We start from the raw sequence: 18,895 nt of genomic DNA on the forward strand, positions 1-18,895 counted from the left end.
TCCAGACCCTACCACTGCACCCCTTTTTAGATTAACTTCTTCTCGCGTGGCATCCTTGCCAAAACTCCATGCCGACCACCGACCTCAAATTCAACACATAACAACCAAGTACCACCCGATGATACTGTCTTTCGTGACTTGCGAAAGTTATATACCACAATAATTCACTGGATCCTCTCTCAGTGCCAAACTACCCTCCCTTTTTCCATATATGACGATAACCCGAGCAACTCGCAAGATTGGAACTCATTCCGTCCTCTTCTTGAATCCGTTCCTTTCATGATGACTACCCCAGGTTCCCACTAGAACAACAGAATTCACAGATCCACTTATCCCTGTGATTCACTTATACTTGGCCATCCTTCGCAAGGCCCTAAATTCTGCAAATGAACAAATTCCTTGCAACAAAATCACATCTACTCCGTCTGAAATCTGTTGTCTCGAGATGGTCTGAATCCCTGACAGACCACTCATACTAAATCATTATAGATGAACCCCGCGCGCGCGCACCAATTCTATCACGTTATTCCAATTACACCGCCTGTATGATACCATTTTTTTTCAATATAATGAAAAGAAAAATAAAGCCAAATATGAACATTTTAGCGTTTCATAAGAATATCACCTCAAAATCATTATGAAGCATATGAGCAGCAACTATCCATGAAATACCCCTTGCTATCACGATAACAGAAGGTTTGGAAGTATGTCGTCTCTCAATATATGATACAAACATGAAAAGGGCAATATGGGAATTCTGCTCACCAATTTCCGTTACAATTCAAAAAAATTCCCAAAAATTCATCTATCAATTAATAGACAACAGTTTATCCATACAATATTTAATTTGGAAAAAAAAAGCAGGGCCTTACTTTATAGCCCATTTTATCAACCATTTCCTACACCACTTGATACATGGTTGGCCTAGCCTGAAACAAAACAAAGAACAACAATTTCAATTAGTCGAGGCAACAAGGATGAAAAGTTAAAAAAAAAAAAAAAAAGTCAAATCACCTTGCAAGTTACATCAACCTCAAGATCGAACTTGAATTAATCAAATAAAAATTCATTCATATAAGTTATAAAATAGGGAAGAAAGATTCATTTAACTGTAAATATTTTCCTTTCTTTTTGGACATATAGATACAATGGATTGCTTCACTGGAGAAAGAAAGTGAGTTTTATGTTAACTTACTTACGCCTAATTGGGTCTCAAAACAAAGCCGACTTCCAACTTATTTTAGATTATTTTCTTCTTCTTCATCATTCATCAAATGAAATGTCTACTTTCTTTCAAGAATCTATCATAAAGCGGTTATTTACTGTTAGTTTTAAAACTATGAAAAAACAATTAAAGTATGGAATATTGGCATACTCTTGCACATTATATTAGCTTCTGATAACTCCTGTTGTAGGGCACTTGTGATCCTACAAATGAAAGAACTGATAAGTAAAACTACTATAAATCAAGAAATAAACATCGATTTTTTTATCAATAAAGTAACAAATCCACTTCTTATTTTCCAAAACATGTCATTTTTTAATTAGTAAGGCAAAAGCTGACGTGGCTGCCACCTTATTCCATATCAACCTCCACATCAGCTCATTCGTACAGTTGACAAGCCATGTGGCATAGTACCTGCTGAAAAGGTAAATTTTGGCTAAAGTAAAGGATTTTCCTGGTTTTTTTTTTTTTTTTTTTTTTTTTAAATTGGGACTACATTGAAACTTCTTTCAAAAGTTTGAGATTTTTTATGATAAAACCCCTTCTTAAATTCCAATATTTATTTTAATAAATTGATTTATTATTATTATTATTATTATTATTATTAAACGTTAAAAAGAATTATATACCGGACCTCAGAAACACAAATACGTCTATTTGTATTTGACGAGAGAGGAAGAGAGAGAGAGAGAGAGAGAGAGAGAGAGAGAGAGAGAGAGAGAGAGAGAGAGAGAGGGAGGGAAGGAGAGGGGATGGTACGGTGGGTGGCCTATTCGTGATTTTTCTAGTTTTCAAATATTAAGAAAATATTAATATAAGGTAAAAAAAAAACAAATAATAAGGGAAAAGATAATCCTTTCAAATCTATCAAGGCCAAAAACCACGAGTAATTATTGATTTTTGACATTCTATACATGTTAAAAACTTTTTAGACCTTATTTACAGTATTTTTTTTGCAAATCACGATACTAAATATTGCAGTTTAAAACGAGTTAAGTTATTAGTGATTCAACGAAACAATAGAAAACAAATGATCATCTATCAACTTATTTGAATATAATCCATGATATGTGCTACATCACCGTCTTCCTTTGTATTGTCTCCATATCTTTATCAACAACCTTCGTATATAGAAATTTCGGCGTTATATGTTGTTGTGTTGTAGTGGTTTTTTCTCTTCCATCATAAACAATACTATGTATACTATATGATTTACACATAGTGATTATTAGCGAGATATTTTACGATCTATCAGGTAACGATTGGATGTAAAAGTAACAACACGAAGAATAAATTATGTTCGCGAGAAAATATCTAGTTTTGATTTTAGTAAACGTGTACTGGCTAGTTCACGACCAGAATAATAGTTGTTTATGATCAAGTGAAAATTTAATGGTCAAATAAAAAACTGTTATTCGAGCCTTGAATCATTTTGAGTAAATATCAAAAAATAAAAGCCATATATAAAACGCTTCCAAAATGCCCCCATTATTTTTATAAAATCGACAACTTTTGAGCGCCAAACATGGAATGGAAATGAAAATGCAGTTACCAAACTGTGAGAAAACCATGCCAATTTCTTCGCTTCAATGCAACCCCTCTTACCATGTCTATGTGAGAGAATGAACACGGTCCAAATTTTCTTGATGGAGAGAGATTGGATTGGTTCTTCGCTCTAATCTTTGTAAGAAAAGATTGAAAAACACCAATAAAAAAAATGGCGCAGGCACAACCAGAAGAAAAATTGCAGGAAATAAGAGACAAAGAAGCATCCAGGAAGGAAGAAAAAAGGGAAATTTCCAGTTCTCCTTCTTTTAAATTCAATGCACACGCCCCTGAATTCGTCCCTAGTTCGCACACCCAGATTCCGGTTTCCGGTTATTTTTATCCATGCTTTAACTATCTGGGTGTCGGCGGGAACGACGGCGGTGGTTCCGGTGAATGGGTTTATGTTGGTGGCAGCGATCAAGATCAACAAGTGCAGTTTTTCTCCAATCCAGATGTTGTGATCCCCAACTATTCGAAGAATGTCCTCACTGAGGATCTTCAACAAAAAATCATCAAACAGGTCACTTCTCTTGTTTTTCAGAATTAAATATCCATTAATCCGAATTAAGAATAAATTTCCCAAATAAGGGTGTTTAATTTTGTCTTCAAAATGAGTTTTTATCGCATCCCTAACAGGTGGAGTATCAATTTAGTGGCCTGAGCCTGCTTGCAAACGAATCCCTGGTGAAACACATTAACAAGGACCCTGAAGGCTATGGTGAGCTTTTACACCATTCGTTTTTATCCATTTAATCGTTTTTTATTTTGTGGATCTTGTTAATATAGCATCAAGAAAACGAATATGTGATCTATGAATATTTCCTTGTGTAACAGTTCCTATATCTGTTATTGCATCTATGAAGAAAATCAAATCTTGCATTACAAATAATCATCTTCTTGCTCAAGCTCTTTGCTCATCTTCAAAGTTGGTATGTTCTTTGACATTTGAACAATTACAATTTACAATCGGTTCTTCATCGGTCTAATTGTGTCCTTGTTAGGTTGTAAGCAATGATGGCAAAAAAGTTAGGCGTAAACACCCCTTCACGGAAAAAGACAAAGAAGAGCTTCAGGTTACTCAACTAAACTTGCATACTAATGCTTAGGTTGTCCTGCATTTGACGTGCATTGACAGTGAGACAAAAGTTGTTGTCTCTTGTTCTGTACTGTCCAGTCTTGTCCTGTTCTGTGTAACAAATGCAACATTATCAATCATCTTGCAAATTTTTTAGGACTTGAATCAATGTTTCTTTTTTCCATGTAGTCTCGCACCGTGGTTGCAGAGAATCTTCCCGAAGATCATTCTCATCAAAATCTTGAGAAAATCTTTAATGTCGTGAGAAGGTAGAATTTGGAACCCATTTTTGATTTCAAGTTTCATCCGATTAATTTTATAAATTGTTGAATGAGTTTGCTTATTGTATAGTGTGAAAGCCATACGTATTTGCCATCCACCAGAGCCTAATTCCTCACGTTCTAGAGGTGATTATGTTTTTAGCAACAAGGTATTATCAACCTATTATTTACTTCATTTGATCTTTTGTTATGTTATTTACTTAATTAAACATGCTTTATTTTTGCTTTAAAGCGTCATGCTTTGGTAGAGTACGAAACTGCAGAAATGGCTGAGAAAGCGGTACGTTTCTACTATAATACTACGTTTCTATTATAATACTATTGAATATTCAACACTAGGACTGGACTGACCGGATTGGATAATCTTTTTAGGGTTTTTTTCAATGATAAGTCCATTTCCGATCCCACCTTCTTTCACCTTTTCGAATAGGACAAAAAGTTGCACTTTTTGTCTTATTGATATCAGTCTGGAGTCCTAGGTACATTTTGTTTTGTCTTGTAACGTGTGTATCAAACAAATTTTAAGAAGTTGTGTTTTCAGGTTGAAAAGTTGAATGACGAAAGGAATTGGCGAAAAGGGCTAAGAGTTAGGTTGCTGCTTCGTCGTTCTGTATGTGATATACACTTCTTTTTATTTAAATATCGATTTACTCTTTATAAAGTTTATGCAAATCTTATGATTTAAATGTACAGCCAAAGTCTATATTGAAGAGCAGGAAGTCAGAGTTTGATGGAATACTTGACGATGATAATGATGAACCATTCGATTCGCCTGAAGAATCCTCTCCAACTATCTTCACTGAAACTGTTGTCGATAATAACGTAAGCCCATAAACACTGTCACTGTCACTATCATTGACAGTGTTATCATTGTCATTGTCACTTCGTTAACGTTAATATTTATATATGCTGATGTTGATTCTGATACTGATAGGCTGAAGAGGGTTCGAAGAAAGGATGGGCACGATTACGTGGGAAGTCAAAGATACGAACCCCGACACATAACGGACGTGGGGTTCTTTCAGGGTCGCCACAATCAAGTGGGTCAGCCCATTCCGAAACATCATCACCTAAATTGAGTCCAAAAGGGCCAAGAATGCCAGATGGAACAAGGGGTTTTACCATGGGAAGAGGGAAGCCAATGTCTCCTCATGCTCTAACTAGCACACCATAAGTGTTGTTTTAAATTTTGTAAGGTTAGTTCTATATAGTTGATGCTAGTTTTTTATTCCCCAAACATCAAACTATAGGAGGTTTTCTTTTTATTTCTTTTTTTTTTTTTCCTTTTTTTAATTTTGTATTTGTAATAATTTGCTGTTTTGATGAATTCCTTTTGTATATTTATGATTTAAGAGTGTGATTGTGTTTGTTTCCTGGTAACATGCTTGTCTGATATTGTATTTTATATATATTTATTTTATTGATGTTACATTAGCGATACAATAAAATACTCCCTGACAAGGGTGTAAACAAGTGGAGTCGAGCTCAACCTCGAGCTCGAGATTAAGTAGTCTCAGGTTCGGCTCGTTTAAAATTCATGGGGCTCAAATTCGAGCTTACTTTTCAAAGTTTGAGCTCGACTTGTGGATGAATTAAAATGCTCGTGCTCGGCTTGCGGTCGAGCGCAAGAATTAAAATGTTCGAGTTCGGCTTGGGTTCGACTTGTTGTTAGACGAACCTAAACGAGTCTAAGCTCAACTTGGTTAATAGTCAAATAAATATCAAGCTCGTTTTTGTTTTTAAGCTAATTAAAAAACTTGTTTTGATATTTATTTATTTAATTATAATTTAATATAAAATTAAAACTAATATTATATACATATACATAGGTTTGTTTACGCTAGCGACCATAATCGAGCTCAACAGATGAAACTCAAGCTGGAGTTCATGAACCTGAAACTAAGCTCGAGCTCATTCAACTCGTGCTCAAGTCAAGTTTTTTACGAATCGATCCCGAATAGCTCAGCTAAAAGATAACAGTTTCTATGTCTTAAAAAATATATATTTTTTCAAACAATTTCTATTAAAAATTTTGTTCTATTGTAACAGTGGTTCTAGATGATTGCTATAATTTAAAAACTAGAAAAACATAATTAGATAATCATATGATTGAAGTTATGAATAATCATTTAAATTTATATAAATTATCTTAATAAAAACACTTTCATATGATAAATCTTTACTATTGAACCTAAAACCAAACACAGATTTCTTTTCTACCACACATTACGAAACTGATCAAACAGTAATACTTACTTTCTTAGTAAAACCTTATTTTTTTAATTTTTTGCTGAAATGTATTATGTATATAGAATGTCAAAGTTTCATTATTAAACAAACATGGCCCATTAGCTCAGTTGGTTAGAGCGTCGTGCTAATAACGCGAAGGTCGCAGGTTCGAGACCTGCATGGGCCATATGTAACACTTTTTATTCATAATTCTATTTTGAAGTCCAAAACTGCCTTCAGTCTTTTCTTTCTTTTCCATCCCTAAACACAAAGATCATACCTTTCCTTTCTAAAAATCATTTTTTTTTTAAGTTGAGACCTGCATTGGCCAAATATAACATTTTTTATTCATAATTTCTATTTTGAAGTCAAAAATTATAGCCGTATAGTTATACGCACATCAGCTTTTTCTTTCTTTTCCATCCCTAAACACAAAATTGTATCTTTCTAAAAATCATTTTTTTAAATAAAATAACTACCAAAGTTTAAAAAAAAGTAATTCAACAAATATAAAACAAAAACTTAAAATCAGTAGTAATTATCTATCTATACAGTTTTAATTTTTACGTCTTTTACCATAAAATTTCTGAAAATAAACAAAATATGTTTTTATCGGACGATTGTTGTAAAATTATACGTTTTCATATACCATTTGCATAAATAAAAACATATACCATTATACCCCTATATAAAATGGACAACTACTACTACAAACATATCGCACAAGGGATTGTTGATTGTGGTTCATCGGTTACACACAAGTAGAGGTGTGCATTTACCGGTTTTGAATGAGTTTCTGTTTTTCAAAAACCTATCCGGTTTTAAGCAATTTTTTTAGATCGGTTTCGGTTATAGTCGGCTTGTTTTGTCAATTAAAACTAGGCCTGACAATGGAACGGGTTTTGACCATGATCCGATCCAAACCCTTAACAGTTATACGGGTTTGGAGCATAGTTTTTGATCTATTTACCCGTTAACGACCCGTACCCTCTAACCCTTTTATTAAAAGGGTCGGGTATGGATCATCACCGATCCGCTCCATTTATAACCCGCCCCATATAAATTTTAGAATTATACATTTATATTTTATATTTCCTAAGTTTTACTTTAAATTCCAATCGAAAGTCCAAAGACTAAACTGGTTTTACATAGGACTCGATGACTCAACTTCTAGACTTCCAGTCTTCTCCCAATAATCATGATATCATTTCATTTATATTTCATCATATAATAATCAATTTCATTTATAAATCAATAAATTCATTTATCAATCGGAATAAAGTTTGTAATTGCTATTTTCTGTCAATGCAATCGAGGGTGAAAAACCAATCTGAAGTAACTACAATAATGATTTTAATTCTAATCGAAACTCTTGGAGTACACAATGTGTTTTCTAAATCAATATTTGTTCTATTTAACAAATGTGATTTTATGATTTAAGTAAAATGAGTTTGATTATTCAAAAAACCTACGGGTTACGGGGCGGGTTTGGATATCTGCTGATTCGGTGGATAAGGGTATGGGTTTGATTATTCAAAACCCTGCGGGTTACGGACCGGGTTTGGATCGGGTTTTGGAATTTGTTAAAAGGGTTTGGATTAAGGTCGATTCGCTCCAAACACGCCCCATTGTCAGGTCTAATTAAAACACCAGTTCGGTTCAATTATAGTAGAAAACTGGTAAAAATCTGATTTTTGTTAAAACCTATTCCTAACCGACTGTTCAGTTTTAGTTGAACCGGTTATTAAAAAACAGTTTAAAATTCTTAATTTCTCAAATCTGATTTGCAAAATTAAAAAAAAAAAACATTTTTGGGATTTTTTGAAAAAACATCATAAATGGTCCCTGTGGTTTCCCAAATCTGAAGTTTAGTCTCTGTGGTTTAAAAACGTCATAGATGGTCCCTGTGCTTTGAAAACTTTTGACGATTAGTCCTTATTGCTAACTCCGTTAAATTTGTCCGTTAACTAAAGGGCATTTTCGTCTTTTCACGATCACAGGGACCATTTATGAAGTTTTTCTCTTATTTAATATAATAATTATTATTTAATATTAAAGGTATCTCTCTCTCTCTCTCTCTCTCTCTCTCTCTCCATGACCACCATCAACCTCCCAAAATCCACACAACCATCGTCACCTTCTACCATCATGAATCACCTTATTCCTCCATTCACCATCACCGAACACCGTTCCCAACTCCACAATCTCCATTCCAACCACCGTTTCACCAAGACCCACCTTCACCATTTCACCACCATGACCACCAAAACCACCACCCATCACCACCCTTATTTCCTCAAAACTTCCAGCCACCTTACCCTACAGTCCTACTCCATAAACCCATAGCAATTGACCTTCAAACAAACCTTCACAGCTTTCTAATTCCAGTCTCCATTCACTTACCTTCATCAACTTATTCTCTCCTCTTCATCCCCTACACCACCCACACAAACATCACTACCCAACGTCACCTTCAATCACCAAAGACCTCCCATATTCCTCCATTATCATCATCCCTAATAGCTGCAAATGTAAAAAATAAAAGATAAAAGAAGAGGCTAGTCTATTCAGAAAGGAGAAAAAGGAGAACTGTGATCGAGATTAGAAGAAGGAGAAGGAGGATGTGGCGTTGGGTGACTGTGTTTGTCGATCGGATTCTATGAATCGAAGGGGGGGGGGGTCTGATTTCTAATTTGATACTATTTTTAATTACTTGGCTGTCTCTCTCTGGTATGTTTAATGGAATCAACCACCGCGCTTCTCCAATTATCCCTCTCACCGTTGATGTGAAACCTCGTCGATCTAACCCTTGTCGGTGTTTCAAGGTCCGGTTTTGTCTATCTAACCCTTATCGGAGTTGCCTATTAAAGAAAGCCCAAGCACCGCCGGACCCACACCGACGATGAACAGATTTGAAAGGGGTTGACGATTGGAAGTCAACTAAATGGAAAAGAGTTGACGACTCAGATTTGCTGGAGAGGGAGAAATCAACATCGATCTAGCAGTTGTTGAGCATGGTGGGCTGGGTACGGTGGGGCGTTTGATTTACCACGATGGGTGTAGTCGGTAGTTGACGAATCATGGCAATATGAAAGCTTTCAACTTTTTGTACACTGTGTGAGAGAGGGAAACAAAGGAGGGGGAAGCAGGTGTCACACACACACACACACACACACACACACACACAGAGAGAGAGAGAGAGAGATCTTTGTAAATAAGAGAAAAACTTCATAAATGGTCCCTGTGATCGTGAAAAGACGAAAATGCCCTTTAGTTAACGGACAAATTTAACAGAGTTAGTAATAAGGACCAATCGTCAAAAGTTTTTAAAGCACAGGGACCATCTATGACGTTTTTAAACCACATGGAGTAAACTTTAGATTTTGGGAAACCACAGGGACCATTTATGATGTTTTTTCGACTTTTTTTGTGGATTTTTTTTTTCAAAGAATATTTCTACAGCAAAAACGGTGTAAAATTAGAGTTTTAAGAAAGATAAAAAGAAAAAATTGTTTTATATATGCGGACGGCTCAAAAAGGTTTTTTCGTAGGCCAAAATGACTTTTTCGCAGCCCATCTACCGATTTAACAAGTACTACCAATTACCAAATCATGGTTATTTTTTATATTTGATTAATTTTTTATTATTTTTTAAAAAGTGGTAAATGAGATTATCCTATTTCAGTCTTGTTGTATTTAAGGATATACTAATTGAATTGATATAGAAGATAAATGCAAATAAAAGAGTTTTTGCATTATATTTATAAAGATGACTACTTATACTTTTTTGGAAGTTGCTCATGCCATATTAGCTAAGAGTTGAGGGTGAATTGCATAAATAAAGTTTAAGTTCAAAAATTACACATTCAAAATATTGTTAGTGTTATTTGAAAGTAAAATCTACAAGCTAGCATAACATAGATATAATAAATCACGAATTTCAAGCATACAAAATAAACTTGGCAAAAATAATTTTAGAATTTAACTTAGATTCGGAAATCCTGCTATAAAATTAAGCCATATGAGAAACTAGCAAAAGGCAAGAAGCTCATGGTCACTTTGAATAGTGGCCATGTCTTGCTTTCCCAAACACACAAGTGCTTCAATACCATCTCTGTTTGGAGTATCCATGAGAATAAAACTATTCTTCCTTAAATTTCCAGCAATGGTTACTTTTACAGGCTTTCCCCACCCAAAATCAATCTCATATCCAGGAAACCCACACATGCTTGAACACATATACATGTGATCATCATTCATTTTGATTTCTTCTAAATCAGCTTGGCTAAAAAGATCAAACACGGTTTCAATATTTCTTATGCCTAGAAGCTCCAACTTTTTCACCTTCAGGTCATTGATGAATGACTCTGCACTGATTTCACTTTCGTTATTTGTTTCCATCTCAATTGCCATAGCGAAATTTCCTATGCTCTTTTCAGGCATCGACTCAATCATTATGTTTCTTAAGTTTAATGCATGGTAAACTCCAGTGGGTTTGAAGGAGCCTGAGTTATTCTTAGTAGCTGCTTCCACTGCACACTTGTAAAGTAGCCAACTCAAAACTTCAACACGAGTAGCGTTTGTGATGGGTTCAACACATTCTGATGTTATGGCTTTGACTTTGAGTTTAAGCTCGTTTATCTTTGAGTTAGGGAACACGAAACTCCTTGTGACACAGTCCTTCGATTCATAGTCAAGCGAATCTCCAATATAATTCAATTTCATGGATTCAACAGAAATGAACTTGGGGTCAACTAGAACTTCATGTTCATGCTTATCGGAGCAAAACCGTGTCGTTGTAGCCCAATCGTTTATAAATTGAACCAAACTGCTTCCATCTGCTATCTTGTGGGACATCGACACTGCAACCGCTACTCCACCGCATTCAAAATGGTTGACCTGAACTGCAAGTGGGATGATCACTTCTTCGTTTTCAAGATCATCGTCTCTACTGTTTGAGTTGCAATATACTAGACCATGTGGAAAGAATTGATCAAGATCTTCATGCTGTGAGTTTTTAAGGAAATCCAAAAGTGTGCTATCGATTGATGCTTCAAGAAATTCAGCTCCATTGCCGTTGCAATCTACAAAAACTGGTGCGACTTTGGGTAGCCTACCAGCAAAAGGGTAGTACTTTGTTAATGTTTGAGACAATGAGTTCTTGAGGTCAAGCGTTTTATCATGGGAACTACGATAAATGCTCGTGTTAGGGTAGAATGCAACCATCGGCATATATGTATGCGGAATGATTTGATCAATCACTGAAAGATTGTAAGTTTTGAGGTGAGAAGGTGTCGGAGAAGAGGGTTTGATGATTTCTCTACAGACGATTGTGTGAAGCTGCCTTCTAGCAAATCTTACCAGGCTACGTATCATCATCGATCGTCTTTACATAAAAAAAAAAGGTGGAGGGTTTTAACCTTATAGATACATGCACACACACATAATTAGCCGTTTTCAATCGTGGGAATCTAGTTGAGACAAATTATGAAGACAATCATCATGATAAAACTCTAGACTAATATATATTGTAAATTAATAAAATTCAGCCTGCACAAGAGAAAATGAAAAGTTGCCGTCAAATATTTGTACATTAATGCGTGAAAAACTATGATCATGTCATATCCATATTAAAATTCTTTAGATATAACCTAATATCTATGCAAACTTTCCAATCGGCCGTGAATTTCATTTAATTGAGATCGATTAAAACAAATTTAATTTGTCCATCTTGGAGCTTAGATTTCGGATATGTGGACGTGGGCTCTACAGTGGTTCGGTTTTGGCTTTGGACCCAAGTTGACCTTTCCCCGATCTACTTGCTGCAGCACTGCACTCTCCTTGGCAACGGCCCATTGTCGGAAAAAGAAAAAGGGTGGCTTATGTGTAGATCGGAGTCGTTTACTTGGCTAAAATATGGTGGAAAGTTTTAAAACACTCAACGAAATTCTTGAGGATCCTTTTAATTTTTCATTTCCCTGGTGTTCTAAAAAGAAGTAGAGCTAAATATTAAAACCATATTCTATATGAATTAAGACAGTTTCGCATCATGACAACTTTTTTTTGTTACAAGTTCCAAGATTATCTTATAGAACACTAATAGAAAAAAAGTTTTTAATGACATTCAAATTACGGCATATGAGAATTTTATGACAAACAAAAACATATAAAAACAAAGTCATCTTTTGTGAAATCTAAGGATTTATGACAAGCATAATTGTCTCTTGTACAATTATGTAATCTTTTGCAAACATTTACAACATACAAAAAACTGTAATCGTTTAAAATTGTGTCGTGTTTTAGTGTCATAATTGATATTACCATATTTATACATATTTTAGACATTATTTTAATACATTTTAAGTTATATTTTGATTAAATGCAAAGATATTTAGTACTTATTAAGTTAAATTACATTTTGCAGCCAAAAAAGACATTCTTGAGGAAAAATAACCAAAACTGACAAACGCTGGACCGTGGAAGGATTGGAGCCGAGTTGAGAGTTTAATTGTAACATCTATAAAATTTATGTAAAATTTAAACTTTTCGAACGTTTCAAAACCATCCATTGTTTACAAATTGTTTTCAAAATGTTCCAATATTAGAGTTTTCCCAGAAATCACAACACGAAAAACAAGGAGGTGCACAATCAAGCTTTCGCCTTCCCGAGATCATCTGATGTACCTGAAATAAAATCCACAACTATAAGCTAGAAGCTTAGTGTGTTCCCCCAAAATACCAATGCCATATAACCGAACAATATCATAAACAAACAGTATGCATATAAAGTCTTCAGTATGACTGGACCGCCTCACCGGGCCTTCAGTCTATCTGGCCCACTTTCAAAACCTTCAGCATGTCTAGACCGCCTTACCAGGCCTTCAACCTGTCTGGACCATTCTCTGGGCCTTCAGCCTAACTGGTACGCCCCGATGGGCCTTCAGTCTATCCGGGTTGCCTTGGGTTTGTTGACCTAAAGCACAAAGCAGGACCGCCTCAACCCACCTGCAATCACATCATCACATAGATATCAAATGCTAGCTAGCACATACAATAATCATACAGGCCTAACAGATCATCGATCATGGCATCATCCTATACACTAGGATACAGATTTAACAGATCACTACACATAGCATCATACTATAACACCTATAAAAAATCAAGCCAATTTAAAACTTTTTCAAACATCAAAAAGCCATTAGTTATTACAAAATGTTTTCAAAATAGTTTCATATCAGAGTATCCCAGAAACCATAAGTCCAAAACGTGAGGATGTGTACGATTACGCCTTCGCCTTGCCGAGACATCTGAATCACCTGAAACAATAAACTGAAACCGTAAGCACAAAGCTTAGTGAGTTCCCCCAAAATACCCATACACACAACAATACACATATAATCATAAACAACATACTATGGGTCCAATCAACCATTAGGTTGGAATACCCCAGGCCCTCAACCATCGGGTTGGAATGCCAATATACTATGGGTCCAATCAACCATCAGGTTGGAATACCCTAGGCCCTCAACCATCGGGTTGGAATGCAACCATACTATGAGTCCATTCATCCTCGGGATGGTATACCCTCAGCCCACAACCATCGGGTTGGAATGCCCACATACTACAAGTCCAATCATCCTCAGGATGGAATACTCACGGCCCACAACCATCGGGTTGGAATGCCCACATACTACGACTCCAATCATCCTTGGGATGGAATACTCATGGCCCACAACCATCGAGTTGGAATGCCCACATACTACGAGTCCAATCATCCTCGGGATGGAATACTCACGGCCCACAACCATCGGGTTGGACCATTGGAATGCCCAAGTCTGTTGGCTCTCGCGCAAAGCAGATAAGCCTCAACCACTAACCAAACATGTACACATATAACAGATAATTACACAACAGTCTATAGATAGAAAAACCGATCTAACAGATCATAACATCATAATAACATCCTATGTACCAGGATACCGATCTAACAAATCGTAATAGCATAATATCATCTTATCTACCAGAATACTGATCTAACAGATCATACGATACTCGAGCATATAGCATATCAGGATAATAATCCAAAAAGGGATGACCTTGGTGCCTTAGACCCTTGAGTATAGTGAGGAAAACTCACCTCACACTCCTGAAGTCCCGCAGGCAAAAACCCTAGCTGTTGGATGACAAATTCCCGAACTGTCAACATCAAACAACACCTAATTAGTAATTGGGTTCCAATACATAATTGGGAGAGTAGGAAAAGTTTCGTATCAACTTGAACTCCCACCCAAGTTGAAGATTCATCTAGTTTCCCACGTCAGCATGCTCAAGCCGTATCATGAAGACTCAGAAGATCCCTAACAAGGGATATCAAAGCGCGCACTAACAACGGTCGTTATGTCCTTCGACCGCGAGATTGAGGAGATACTTTCGGAACGAACTATATGAAAGGGGGAATGTCGAGATTCAAAGAATACTTAATCAAGGGAGGAATTTACCGAATAGCGAGGCAAGTTGGGAGTCCGAATACTTACTATGGCAATTTCAAAATGAGACCAAGAGATACCGAGATGAAAATGTGACGAGGACGTCACGAAAATAGGTTGGGGAGAATGTAACGACCTGCCTTATTTAGATATTTTCTCAAATTATTTTTTCTCTAGAATAGTCCTTTCTAGATAAATTCTAGAAGTTATCTAGAAACTCCATGGAAGGCTCATGAAGAGACATCTTCTAGAAACATTCTAGAAGATGTCCCTTAGTTCCTAGTAGTTCTTGCCTCTTGTATAAATAGGGCTCTCCCATTTCATTTCTCTTCACCTTGTAATTGAGTTGAGTTCTCTAGAGCAATAAAGAGCTTTCGTATGTTGAATTACTTCCTTCTTTCCTTGTTCTTATGCTGAAGTTTCGAGTTAGGCTGACTTAGTTTGAGAACTAAGTGCCGCACGGTGAGCTTGAAGATTAAGTTCGTGACAAATTGCTTCTAGATGTTCAAGATCGAGGCTTGCAGATTCCTTATGGTTGCTTTGGTTTCGTTGTGACGCCTCTCGGATGCCTCGACAAATTAAGCTAAAATAGCTACGAGATCTGGTTTGTTTTCTTGCCAACTTTCCTCTTATTGTTTTTTTTGTACCCTTTATATATCTTCCACTCCTTTTGGTTGCCTCCAATCCATATCCTATTTGTCCCCGCTCAAATCTTTAGTTAAATATGGACCGCTACAATTGTCATAATCGAATTATATTTCTTTTTAGTTTTTTTTAATCTTTTTATAATATAATCCTGATTATAAATATTGTTTTTTGAATTTTTAGTGATCATAACAATACTCGAGGAAGAATGTAACATCCATAACAATCGTGACAAATTTGAACTTTTTAAAACCAATCAGAAATCATATTTGTTTACAACATAGTTATCAAAATGTGTTTAATATCAGATTTTTCCCAAAATCATAGAACAAGACACAAGGAGGTGCACGATCACGCCTTCGCCTTTCCGCGATCATCTGAGGTACCTGAAACATAATCCAAAACTGTAATCCCAAAGCTTAGTGAGTTCCGCCAAAGTACCAACACAACATAATAATCATAATAAAACAAAAAAAACATCATGCATACAGAACCTTCAGTATGATTGGACCGCCTCACCGGGCCTTCAACCTACCTGGACCGTTCTCCGGGTCTTTGGCCTAACTGGTACGCCCTCCTGGCCTGCAGTCTATCCGGGCCACCTTAGGTCTATTGGCCTTCAGCACAAAGTGGGACCGCCTCAACCCAACCACACATACACAATGTTGACACACATATATAACAGACAAGCATACAAATAACCAGCCCATAACCAAACAAACAGATCTTACAGATCACTAAGCATTACATCATCCTATCTACCAGGATATATATCTAATGGATCACTACAGTACTCAATCATACGATAAACCAGGATAACAATCCAAAGGGTCGGCCTTGGTGCCTTGGACCCGTAAGTACAGTGAGGAAGACTCACCTCGCAAACTGAATAGAACTGATGAGGCCCAACTCTGAATCTCAGCTCCCTACTAGATACCTAACTCCATCAAATGACCAATTTCTATAAGAATTCCAAAATATCCTCAAGGTCAAACTTGGTCAAAGTTCAAGTTCAATAGTCCATGTTAACCTAACACGCCGTGTTTCGTCAGCGTTCATACGGTTGGGAAAACCCCAGCCAACACGCCGTGTTTGACCGAGTTTCAACAACTTAATACATTCAGTTGTTTTCTTCGATTCCAAGAACTCCAAAGCTCCGATCTAGACCAAAATGCTATTAAGAAGGATAAAGTTTCCAACTTTATCCTCTAGGACTTCAAAAAGGGTCTAAAAACCCAACCATAAGGCTTGTAGGTACAAGGGCTTAAGGAATAAGTGCTAAATCCTTAGAGTATGAATCCCATCCTTTCCAGAAGAGATTCTAGCACCAAAATCATCCTAAAAGTCGGTGCTTTATAGACATGCATGTCTTGAACCCATATTAGGTCAAAAATGGGGATTTAGGACCTAATCTCCATACATGGCATCAAAACTCAACTATAGGCCAGATCCAAGACTCTACTAGGTCACCTTGACCTGGAGATTCATAAAGTTGCTAACTTTATGAGATCTAACCATTCCAATATTCAAGAGTATGAAGCTAAAGGGAAAAAACTCAAGATATAGCAAGATGGAAGGATAAAAACTGGATATTGGACACTTATAAAAGTCCAGAAGAGTGCCAACTGAAAGATGAGGGCTTGCTTGTTGAATCCTTGCTTCCTTCTTCCAACTTTTTCCTTTTTTGGCTTCCAAAAGCACCACACTAGCTCACAAATGGAGGGAAGGATGATTAGAGTTTTAAATGATCGATTGGGGAAATGGAGGCTAATAAAAGGCCAACTCTTGGAACTTAAGGAGATTATATAGGGTGCAAAACCCTAAAAATTAGGGTTTTCTCATCCAGCCGCCAACACATCGTGTTCGTCCATGAAAATACGCGGCCCAAAAGTTCTCAACACAATGTGTTGAGGCTTCACCACGTTGTGTTCCAAGGGAAATCATGCATAAATGGAATAAATTTCATACCTGGAAATCGACATGTTACAAAGAAGCCCCGACTAACTCTGTGCCAACAGCCACATTGCTTTTAATTTTGTATGGAAATATGTGCCTTTCCAAATAGCAGTGAAAATTATTTTTGAATTGGATGACATTGCTACGAATAGGAGTGTTGTTGTTGCAGTTTATATAAGGTTGAAAATGATTTTGACTTCTTCATTTGCGTATTATAGGTAGGCAGTTTTCATTGGTTGATTATGGACTTATTTTGTAGCATTTTCTGATGGTTCGTGTAATCCACGTAAACTTAAACTTCAATTGAGCGAAAATTGTGCGGATAATAGTCCGAAAAAATGCATATTTGAACAATTTCCCATTTTCTATCCCATTTTTACTGTGGAAAATATGGTAAAAGGTTCTTAGTGACATGGTTAAACTACATAGAATTTTGGGCTTTTTCAATCAAAGTTCAAAGCATTTAGTAATGCGTTGAAGCTTTGAATTAGTAGGGTTTTTGCCAACACGATTCTTGGATATTCTCATGTTTCCGAAAATAGTTTACATTTTCAAAGTTCTGATTTCTCACACTTGGAAACCTTTTAATAATTAGCTTAGGCACCTGATGTATAGAACATAATTCATGTGCATACGTGTAGTCTTTTGAGAACGTTATCTCATTTTTTATATGCATCATGCTTTTTAGTTTAAATTCTCCTCATAATTGTCCTACTTGAGACTTTTTATGAAGTCGACTAAACTCCACCCTATTTCATATTAGCGTATTTCTTTTTAATGATTATCTACATCAAATTTCGTTTTTATCCTGAAAATGTCAATTTTCTTTGAAACGATGACGATTTTTTTTATCTTATTTGCGCTTTAACCTAATCTCCCAAAGCAGCTGAACAACAAGAACCCTAGATCGTATTACACCAATCACATCTTGAAGCACCTAAAAAAATTCTTGACATTTGCCTTGAGTTCGACCTAAATTCTCTGCCTCAACTCGAAATCGACAAGTCCCATCTACATCAAATTTCACTTTTATCCTGAAAATTTTAATTTTTTTTGAAACGATGACTATTTTTTTTATTTTAGAGTAAATTACACGAATTGTCCCTAGTCTAAATATCAAATTGCGCGTTCAGTCCGTATTTTCAAAAATTAACTCGGACCGTCCCTCGTTTGGTTAAAAATTGCACACTTCATCATTCATTAGTTTAAATTTGCATGCTTCATCCCTTATGAGATATAAAATAACTATTATACCCTTTTGTATTTCTTTTCCAATTAATTTAATGTTATTGTTATCATTATTAATTTAAAAATTAAAAAAATCATGCCCTACTTAATACCTAACCCCAACCTACCCACCTCAGGCTCACCCCACCCCACACCTTCCTTTTGACCAATCTCTCTTCTCCATCTTCTCTAAAATCTTTAAGAATGGTCGATCTACTAG

At 36.0% G+C, this 18,895-nt stretch overlaps 2 protein-coding genes and 1 non-coding gene across 3 annotated transcripts; 2 read left to right on the forward strand and 1 right to left on the reverse strand.

Moving 5' to 3' along the window:
- Positions 1-2,740: 2,740 nt before the first annotated feature.
- On the forward strand, positions 2,741-5,513 carry LARP6C (RNA-binding protein). Its single transcript, XM_079020032.1, has 10 exons — positions 2,741-3,293; positions 3,410-3,491; positions 3,608-3,702; positions 3,775-3,846; positions 4,038-4,117; positions 4,200-4,278; positions 4,362-4,409; positions 4,671-4,739; positions 4,823-4,951; positions 5,064-5,513. Exons 1-10 carry the CDS (start codon positions 2,943-2,945, stop codon positions 5,301-5,303), a joined length of 1,245 nt encoding a protein of 414 aa, XP_078876158.1. The 5' UTR covers positions 2,741-2,942; the 3' UTR covers positions 5,304-5,513.
- Positions 5,514-6,471: 958 nt separating this feature from the next.
- Positions 6,472-6,545, forward strand: TRNAI-AAU (transfer RNA isoleucine (anticodon AAU)). The gene has a single exon. It is a non-coding gene; the product is annotated as a tRNA-Ile (tRNA).
- A 3,842-nt stretch (positions 6,546-10,387) lies between these two features.
- LOC145074508 (akuammiline synthase 1-like) lies at positions 10,388-11,734 on the reverse strand. Its single transcript, XM_079020871.1, has one exon. The coding sequence runs from the start codon at positions 11,732-11,734 to the stop codon at positions 10,388-10,390; it is 1,347 nt and encodes a 448-aa protein (XP_078876997.1).
- Positions 11,735-18,895: the final 7,161 nt, after the last annotated feature.

Source organism: Lactuca serriola, chromosome 9 (genome assembly GCF_051521515.1).
Source record: "Lactuca serriola cultivar US96UC23 chromosome 9, Lser_US96UC23_V15, whole genome shotgun sequence".
Lineage (NCBI taxonomy): Eukaryota > Viridiplantae > Streptophyta > Magnoliopsida > Asterales > Asteraceae > Lactuca > Lactuca serriola.